Here is a 10628-nt window from a genome sequence, read left to right on the forward strand (position 1 = left end):
TAAATAAAATCATAATTCATGGTAGAAAGGCTAGTATGCACTTTACCATGCCAGTCCATTAAACACATAGAAAGTAAATTCTTCAAAAGAGACATAGTGATCTCAGGGATGCAAGGATGGTACAACATTCGAAAATTCACCAACATCATCCACCAGATCAACAAAAAGAAGGACAAAAACCACATGATCATCTCCATTGATGCTGAAAAAGCATTTGACAAAATTCAACATCCATTCATGATAAAAACTTACAACAAAATGGGTATAGAGGGCAAGTATCTCAACATAATAAAGGCCATATACAACAAACCCATAGCCAACATTATACTTAACAGCAAGAAGCTGAAAGCTTTTCCTTTAAGATTGGGAACAAGACAAAGATGCCCACTCTCCCCACTTTTATTCAGCATAGTTCTGGAGGTCCTAGCCACGGCAATCAGACAACACAAAGAAATAGAAGGCATCCAGATTGGCAAAGAAGAAGTCAAACTGTCCCTGTTTGCAGATGACATGATATTGTACATAAAAAACCCTAAAGAATCCACTCCAAAACTACTAGATCTAATATCTGAATTCAGCAAAGTTGTGGGATACAAAATACACAGAAATCTGTTGCATTCCTATACACTAACGATGAACTAGCAGAAAGAGAAATCAGGAAAACAATTCCATTCACAATTACATCAAAAAGAATAAAATACTACCTAGGAATAAACCTAACCAAGGAAGTGAAAGATCTATACCCTGAAAACTATGGTACACTCTTAAAAGAAATTAAAGGGGACACTAATAAAAGGAAATTTATCCCATGCTCTTGGCTAGGAAGAATTAATATTATCAAAATGGCCATCCTGCCTAAAGCAATATACAGATTCAATGCAATCCCTATCAAAATACCTACAGCATTCTTCAATGAACTAGACCAAATAGTTCTAAAATTCATATGGAACCACAAAAGACCCCGAATAGCCAAAGCAATCCTGAGAAGGAAGAATAAAGCAGGGGGAATTATGCTCCCTGACTTCAAGCACTACTACAAAGCCACAGTAATCAAGACAATTTGGTACTGGCACAAGAACAGACCCACAGACCAGCAGAACACAATAGAGAGCCCAGATATAAACCCAAGCATATATGGTCAATTAATTTATGATAAAGGAGCTATGGATATACAACAGGGAAATGATAGTCTCTTCAACAGCTGGTGTTGGCAAAACTGGACAGCTACATTTAAGAGAATGAAACTGGATTATTGTCTAACCCCATACACAAAAGTAAACGCAAAATGGATCAAAGACCTGAATTTAAGTCATGAAATCATAAAACTCTTAGAAAAAAATATAGGCAAAAATCTCTTGGACATAAACATGAGCAACTTCTTCATGAACATATCTCCATGGGCAAGGGAAACAAAAGCAAAAATGAACAAGTGGGACTATATCAAACTAAAAAGCTTCTGTACAGCAAAGGATACCATCAGTAGAACAAAAAGATATCCTACAGTATGGGAGAATATATTCATAAATGACAGATCCGATAGAGGGTTGACATCCAAAATATATAAAGAGCTCACCCACTTCAACAAACAAAAAGCAAATAATCCAATAAACAAATGGGCACAGGATCTGAACAGACACTTCTCCAAAGAAGAAATTCAGATGGCCAACAGGCACATGAAAAGATGCTCCACATCACTAATCATCAGGGAAATGCAAATTAAAACCACAATGAGGTATTACCTCACACCAGTTAGGATGGCCAACATCCAAAGACAAACAACAACAAATGCTGGCGAGGATGTGGAGAAAGGGGAACCATCCTACACTGCTGGTGGGAATGTAAACTAGTTCAACCATTGTGGAAAGCAGTATGGAGGTTCCTCAAAAAACTAAATAGAAATACCATTTGACCCAGGAATTCCACTTCTAGGAATTTACCCTAAGAATGCAGGAGCCCAGTTTGAAAAAGACAGATGCACTCCTATGTTTATCACAGCACTATTTACAATAGCCAAGAAATGGAAGCAACCTAAGTGTCCATCAGTAGATGAATGGATAAAGAAGATGTGGTACATATACACAATGGAATATTATTCAGCCATAAGAAGAAAACAAATCCTACCATTTACAACAACATGGATGGAGCTAGAGGGTATTATGCTCAGTGAAATAAGCCAGGCAGAGAAAGACAAGTATCAAATGATTTCACTCATCTGTGGAGTATAACAGCAAAGAAAAAACGGAAGGACGAAAACAGCAGCAGACTCACAGAACCCAAGAATGGAATAACAGTTACCAAAGGTAAAGGGACTGGAGAGGATGGGTGGGAAGGGAGGGATAAGCGGGAAAACAGGACTTTACGATTAGCACACATAATGTAGGGGGTTGGGGACATGGGGAAGGCAGTATAAACAGAGAAGATAAGTAGTGATTCTATAGCATCTTACTACACTGATGGACAGTGACTGTAATGGGGTATGTAGGGGAGACTTGATAATAGGGGAGTCTAGTAACCATAATGTTGTTCAAGTAATTGTACATTAAAGATATTTAAAAAAAAGAGAGAGAGACATACTGTGTTAAATCACCAATGTTTAGTCTGAAAATTGGAAATTAAATGGAGGAATATCCAACATTTACCCTGTCTTTCCTATACTAACTGTATTTACAGTAACACAACCCTAGTTCATGAGTAAACGGTTTTCTTTACAGAATTCCATGTGGTAAATGTAGAAGAAATAGCAGAAAAAAAATTACCATGCTACAACGTCTAATGAAGAATTCACTCACTCAGGCAAAGACAATCAATGGATGAACCATTAGATGAAACCTCAGATGCAAGACTGATGGGAGGCTTCAGAGTAGAGGAACCAGACCGTCAACCCTGATCAATGTTGGCATCAATAATAGTAGGACAACGAGGCATTGCATGTTTTCTGTCGGCATGCGAAAGAAGTACACACCACCACCTAGGTTAGGAAGTACACTTGCCAAAAGAAAGGTATGCTTAAATCTAAGTTTTCAGACTTAAATTCTAGTTTACAAAACACACGGAGGATGTGGAACAAGTCAAATGACCCCATGAGAAAGGAGATGTAACTAGACATTCTATTGGGCAACTGACACAGGTTTTACTGGCATGGGGTAAAAAAAGAACAGGAGAGACTGAACTAGATCAGGAGTTCACAACTGAGGATGATTTAGCTCCCAAGGGACAATTTCTAGAAACATTTCTGGGTGTTACAACTGGGGGCTGCTAGTAGCACCTAGTAGGTAGAAGCCAGAGATGCTGGTAAATGTCCTATGATGCACAGGACAATGCCCCCCACAACAAAGGATTGTTGTGCTCAATAATGTATCTGTCGGGTCCTGATTTGAAGAAACCAAAAACATAATTAAGTCCACTGGGGAATTTTAACATGGATGCTGTCAAGGAATTATTTTTAATTCCATTGGTATGATGAGACAATGCAGAAATTTTGAATGGAGCAGGAATTAGATGATACAAAGGAACTGTTGTTAATTTTGCTAGGTTTCTATTTACCTAAGAAAAGGTCCATTTCTTTTTTTTAAAGATGTCTAATTAAGAATGTGAGGATGAAATGACATGAGAGCCAGATTAACTTTAAAATATTTCAACAGCAATAATAATAAAGGCATAGGTGAAGTAAACATGGCAAAATCTTGATAGCTGTTGAATCTGAATGATGATTACATAGGGGGAATCATACCATTTTCTCTTTCTGTGTATGTTTAAAATCTTTCACCATAAACATTTTTAATGACATTCCAAAAATAAAATAAGAATCAAAGAATAATAAATATGCTGAAGGGTTCATTGTTAGAGATTGACGTAGGCATGAAGAAAATATTCATCATTTAATAAGCCAAAGTATCCTAAATTTAGAATGTGACAACTCTTGTATCTTATTCAACAAATCTTCCTGGAGAGTTTACAATTTGCAAGGCACTGTCCCAGGTACTACAGGGATTTAAAAAAATGAGTGAGATAGTCCCTGTCTGCAAGGAATTTACAATCGGACAGAACCAAACCAGATGAGTGAGCACAGGCACGGCTTCACAGAGACCATATATTTGAGATGTGCCTTGAAAATAATACAACTGTTAAGTGGGGAGAAAGGGCTGAGATGTTGGGATATGAATTCTAAGAATGTCCAAACAGGCTTATAAGGCCATTCTTGATCTGGCCCATTTATACCTCTCAAACCTCATCTTCCAATACTTTTATTTCCTGCTTTCACCAAAGAATTGGAGGCAATGAAGATTCTAAGCACTAAAAAAAGTTCACTATGAACAAGAGTACAAAGGCAGAGAAGCAAAAGCAGTGTTCACGATAAGTGTTTATATTAAGGACCAGTCTGTTTCCTCCTCTTTCCCTCAAAAAACAACTAATTTGTCTTTATAAAAGGCCAGAAAAACAGTCTAGTAGAGATGAGGACATAAATGTTGTATTTTGGCTTGGACTAATTCTGAGAGTGTTTGACAACAAAAGCACTGGGAATTTCAGCATGGGATGGGGAAGAGGACATAAATTCTGTGTCTATAATAGAAGAATATGAGAAAACAACCTGGTGGGATGGTACTAATTAGGTGTAAACCAACAGAATCACTTACTCTACTACTTTACTCCAGCATCTCTCAAGTGTTTTCTCCTGACGAAGAGCCAAGTACATCATTTTGCTTACTTAAAACAACTTGTTTCTGTTCCTAATTTCGAATGCCAAACCACTATGAAATTAGAGTACAACATCCCTACATTTTGGAAATCTTTTGTATGTAAATCTGAACTTGTAGATTGAAAGATTATTTTTTTGTTAGTGAATCTAAGGTCAATTGATAATTGCTAAAAGTGTCTATTTTAAAAAGCTATAAAAAATTATTTATTCCACCTTAGCTCTTTCTTTCTTAATGGAGGAATTCACTTACTACTGCTACACTATCAATCTCTGACCATTCCGTGAGAAGCAGAAGTTTAGAGAAATGGCTCTCTTGTGAAGGAAGAGATATCACAAACTTTTTTTTACCCTGGCCAAATTCCAGTGCTGTTACTCTGGAGTGAATGGTAACAATAATGCAATGCAACATGATTGGTCACATCTTAAAACTATCTGTAAATGAGGAGAGGATACTGGGTCAATCCCTTAGATGACCCAAATTCCCAAAAGGGTTAAATGTGTACAGACTCCCCCATGTACTGTATATGTATAAACATAATTAGGATGCTTCTGATTAAGACCAGGATTTCCATCCTTCATTTTGCTGAGACATTTTAATTCAGGAAGCTGACAGCTATCAGTGGACCCTAAATAATGTTTATAAAAAGCGAATTAATTGCAAAAAGCTTATATGCATTTCAAGTGTCAGCGTTTGAGAAGCTTCTTTTTTATGCTGGTTCTCAAATGTAAATTTTAGTTTAAAATACGTTTTAAAACAAAGCCATTTGCAACAGCAACAAAATCTGGGAGGCTCATCAAAGGAAACCAAAGAATATACATGAGAAGTAACTCTTGAGCCACTCCACTATTATGTAGTGTTTAGAAACACCTTCTACTACTGTTCTTTAATAATCCACATTTAGCATAATTAAAAAGTTGGGATGTTAGACTTCTGACTCTTAAGCAATCCTTTGGAGTGTAAATAAGCTAGTCATTGTGTGCTGGAATTAGGCTAAGCAATGGTTAAAGCCCGGAGGCCTGCTTACTTAGAGCCCTCTAGGTGAAAGATGCGGCTCAGGCAGATGCTTTCTTACCTGTGGAGTCATTGTAGAGGGATCTGGCTCAGGGGCAGCTTGCTGCTGTTCAGCGCTCTTGCTCTTGGCCCCACTCTCCAAAGGTTCTTGCTGGACAGTTGTCTTATTCCCAGAAGGGACAGACGGTGGTGGTGGAGCTAGTAGTTGGGATTTAGAATGGCCCTGGGAGGGGCGGGAAGGAGATGCCTGAGAAGGGGGCAAATAGGACTGGGAATGGCTCAAATAGGATTGCGAGGACGAGGAAGAGGAAGAATAAGAGGTGGGCGCCAGATAGGACTGGGAAGGTGGGGACTGGGAAGGGGAGGGCTGAGCAGGAGGCAGGTACGGCTGAGACGAGGTCGGGGGGTAATACGAGGGTGGTGGCTGAGGTGGGGGCATGTAAGATTGAGACGGGTGCATATAGGACCCCGGGGGTACAGGGGGAGATTCAGGGGGGGAGTCCAGCTCCATGGGGACCAAACCAGGAGGCCCGTCTCGTTGGTGATGGAGCATCTGGTGTTTGTACTGCTGCTGCTTCTGATAGCTGAGGGCCGGCCCGGGTGGCGGGGGCATTGGTGGCGGCGGTGGCTGCCATTCGCCGTAGCCGCCCCCCGGCATCACCGGCGGGGGCGGCAGGGGGGGCGGAGGAAGATGATGGGGTTGGAGCACGCACTGCATTTGCTTCTGATGCATCTGCTGCAGCTGTTGGAGCTGCGCCAGGTGCTGCTCGCGGAAGCTCATGAAGCCTGAGGAGGAGGGAGCCGTCGGAGTCGTCGAGCTCGAGTACCCGGGCCCCGGCGAGGCCTCAGGAAGCGCCACCGGCGGTGGCGGTGGGACCGGTGGTGGCGGATAGTGGCTGCTCCCGCCATACCGGCCCCAATTAGGGTACATATCGGAGAAGAAGGCGCAGGGCTCGTCCCGGCGCCGTTACTCGTCGCAACCGACCTCCAGGAGCCGCGGTGGCGACGGCGAAAGCCGGAACTCTCGGCGCCTATAGGCCCCGGAGCGTGTAAACGGAGCACGCCAATGCGCCGGCGCTACCGAGCTGGGCCCACGACCGGGAAGGCGGGGACCGTACTGGGATGACTACGCCTGCGCAGTAGCCACAGAGAGGAGAACAAAGGCGAGATAGAGCGGCCCTTTGCTTGACGACTCCCGGTTGCCATCTTTCCTCAGGTCCGGATAATGCAAGTATGAGTAGAAAGTTCTCATGGAACAGGGAACCATAGAGTCTTACAGCGGAAAGGAGAGGTAGAGATCCTACTGCTGCACGGGTTCATTTTTGAATGAAAAAAAAGGGGAAAAAGATTCCATTCACAACAGCAACAATCGCAACAACCACCAAAATCCATGAAACAAGTGGAATAACTCTAATGAAAAATGTATTGAATTTATATGAAGAAAACTACAGAGCCATACTGAATCACATCTGAGTGGAATAAATTAGATGTGAAATAATGGAGATGCTTACCATAGTCTTGAATGAAAAGAGGAAAAATTGTAAAGGTGTCAGTTCTTCTCAAATTAAATGAATAGATTTAATTTAATTCTAAAAAAAAATCCAACTGGGAACAAATCTGTGAAAAATGGAAACGTATTTTGAAGATGTAATTTTGAAGACAGAATGTAACACTACACAGATAACAGGCATATAAATGGTAATATCTGCACGTATTGTAAAAGGAAAGAAATGGAATTCTTTAGAATAACTCAACATATAAAAGTTCATGTTGGAGAATCTCAGCTAAAGCAAAGATACGGAAAACCAGATACAAAGATTGTTTAGAGAGGATGACTTAGAAAATAATCCAGTACTAAGTCTAATACAAAACATGAACTCCTTGGGCTTGAATGAATCACTGGAAAACAAAGTTAATACACACTGACTTCTGAAGAAAAAAAAAAAGCCAAACCCTGAGAATATTAAGTGTCAGTGTGTCAGTTGTGCACCACTTAAAGATTTGACCTTGCTTGTGCCTCAGCAACCCAGATCTTCACCTCTCTTAGGAGGGGGATGTGAGTGGAAAGTGGGGCATCTAAGCATTCTACAGAAGAAGAAGCTTCTCATTCTCAAGTAGGAATTTAGTTGGTTTTTAAACTTTTTATTGAAGTATAATATATATATACATAAAATTTCCATAAGTGTATAGCTGAGTGGATTTTCACAAACCAATCATACTTATGTAACCAGATCAAGACACAGAATATTATCCAACTCAGAAATCCCATTGCCTTGTAATTTTAATATTCAGTTTAAGTTCTCATTTGAAAAATATAAAAATAAATGTAATAAAGTAATAAAGTAATAGTCTGTGGGGTAAAATCAGACAACCATCTTATTAGATGCAGAAAAAGAAAATGATAAACTTCAACATGTAGTCATAATCTTTAAAAAGCTTAGCAAACCAGAAATAAAAGGGAACTTCCCTTAATAATCTATAGAGTATTTACTTAAAAAACTACAACAAACATCACACTTAATGGTGAAAAGTTGAAAGTTTTCCCACTGAGATCAAGAACAGATGTCCACTACCATCACTTCTGTTATGGGTTAATTATGTGCCCCCAAAAAAGATGGTTAAGTCTTTGGACCTTGGAATGTGTCCTTATTTGGAAATAGGGTTGCAGATGTAATTACTTAACATGAGGTCATACTGGTCATAGGGTGGGCCCCAATCCAATATGACTAGTGTCCTTATAAAAAAGTGGCCATGTAAAGATGCAGACACACAGAGAGAATGCCATGTGCAGCTGCAAGCCAAAGAATGGAACAAATGAAATTCTCATACACTGTGGTGGGAGTGTAAATTGGGACAACCACTCTGAAATACTATTTGTCAGGATCTACTAAAGCTGAGCAGACCCACAGCCTATGACCCAGGAATCCCACTCCTAGGCTTATACCCAACAGAAATGCATCTATGTATTCACTAGAAAGCATGTAGAAGAATGTTCACAGCAGCACTATTTGTAATGGCTGAAAACTGGAAAACAATCCACATGTTCACCTATAGTAGAATGGATAGTCAAATTGCAGTACATTTAAACAATAGAATACAAAACAGCAATGAGAATGAATGAATGATAACTACATGCAACGACTCAGATGGTTCTCACAAACAATGTTGAGCAAAAGAAGCCAGGCAAAAAAATATATATACTTTATGTTTTCACATATATATGTTTAAAAATAGGCAAAACTGATATACAGTGTTAGAATTCAGGATTGTAGTTACCCTTGGTGTGGAGGGATAGTGAACAAAAGGGGCACAAAGAGAAATGCAGGTAATGTTCTGTTTCTTGATCTGGGTGCTGATTACACAGGTAATGTTCAGTTTGTGAAAAGTTCATCAGGCCATACCACTCCTCATTTGTGCACTTTTCTATGTTTGTATAATTCAATAAATGTACCTCCAAGAAAAATTTGCAAGATGGCTGTTCAAAAGAATATTTACTGTATAACTATCTTTGCATATAGTTCAAAAATGAAATTAGAATGTTAAAAGTGAGGGTAGTGGTTACCTTTGGAGAGAAGGAAAAGGGTAGTGACTGGGAAGGGGCACGAGTAAGGTTTGTGAAGCACTAACAATGTTCTATTTCTTTAACCAAGTGGTATTTACACAAATATTTGCCTTGTCAAAACTTATTTGAACTGCACATTCATAATTTGTGTTTCCTATTTATATGCTGCACTTCAATTTTTTTTTTAAGTTAAAAAAAACAAAGGTGGAAAGGAGAAAAGTGATGGTAGTCACAAGAAAATAGAGAAAGATAAGATCAGGTGGGGGAAGGTGAAAAGGTTTCTTGTTGCTTTTTCCTTTCCCACCTGGCATGTAGGTTCTAGCTGTCAGGTCCTCTTAGCCATCCCTCAGTGAGTATTTCAGCACCTACTTGAGAGACAGCACCTCTGTTTAAATAGGCCTTCCACATTCCCCTCACTGTTTCAAATAAATTTCAAATTGGGCATTGTTCTAGAAGCTATAGGGAATCCTATCTGCTAGATTCTTACTCAGGGAACTAACATGCAAGTTGGCCACTCAAATAATCTAGCCTGTACAATTTTCAATAATCACAGCCATCTTCATTATATAGAACCCATCTCCAGAAAAAATTTTAAAAGACGCCTCATTTTGTAATGCTCTCCTCATGACGTTTTAGTAACTAATTTCACAGTACATGACCAATCACAGGCACATTTTTTAAAGAAACGAATTTTACTAATCTAGAATGCAAAAAGCAAAGAACAATGACAATATAAAGTGACCTGATTCAAAATGAGCTAAGGGATGAATTAAAGCACAAATTACACAGGTTTTCTATGGGAGTCTACAGAGGGGCTCCTTTTATCAGGTGTTAATTGTCAGTGCTATCACAGTCAACTTGCATGAGTCTTCACTGGACTATGTTTATGACCCAAATGTACTTCTCTCTTATGTCATTCCTGCAGTTACTAGGGAGACTTGGGTGAGGGCTCGGAGAAGGTGGCATTTGATTGGTTAGTGGTTTGAGGCCATATTCTAATTGGCTGGTGGCTTGCATACCATTTTGTGCAATAAAAATCCCTGCTAGCTCTTGCATCCTAAACAACAGGACCTAGAGGCATATTATATACTATTGGGTCTATGTACATTTGGCAGGCAGTTCATCAAGATTTTGGATGGATAATGTCTAGACTCAGAGTAACCTGTTATACACAACCTTGCAATGTAAGTGCTTTGTCCCCTTCCTATTACCACGGAGTCACGTTCTCATTATACTAACACATAGGTGTTCATAAGCAATCTCAGTTGCCATGTAGTCAAATCCTTCCAACTGTTCCCAATGGATCTGCACAGTTTAGGAGAGCCTGGCCTGGCACTTGAGGGTGATTATATCCATTA

General features: G+C 39.6%; 1 protein-coding gene across 3 annotated transcripts in view; it reads right to left on the reverse strand.

Annotated features, from left to right (window-relative positions):
• Window positions 1–6802, reverse strand: part of YLPM1 (YLP motif containing 1) — a 65273-nt gene extending 58471 nt beyond the window's left edge. For all 3 annotated transcript variants that reach the window (XR_005030449.2, XM_036913179.2, XM_036913178.2), the window contains exon 1: window positions 5770–6802. Coding sequence is in view for 2 of the 3 variants with exons in the window: in XM_036913179.2 (XP_036769074.2) it covers window positions 5770–6639 (870 nt within the window). In the remaining variant the exon portion in view is untranslated. The remainder of the gene's footprint in view (window positions 1–5769) is intronic.
• Between the last annotated feature and the right edge of the window lie 3826 nt (window positions 6803–10628).

This window comes from Manis pentadactyla, chromosome 11 (genome assembly GCF_030020395.1).
Source record: "Manis pentadactyla isolate mManPen7 chromosome 11, mManPen7.hap1, whole genome shotgun sequence".
In the NCBI taxonomy this organism is placed as follows: Eukaryota; Metazoa; Chordata; class Mammalia; order Pholidota; family Manidae; genus Manis; species Manis pentadactyla.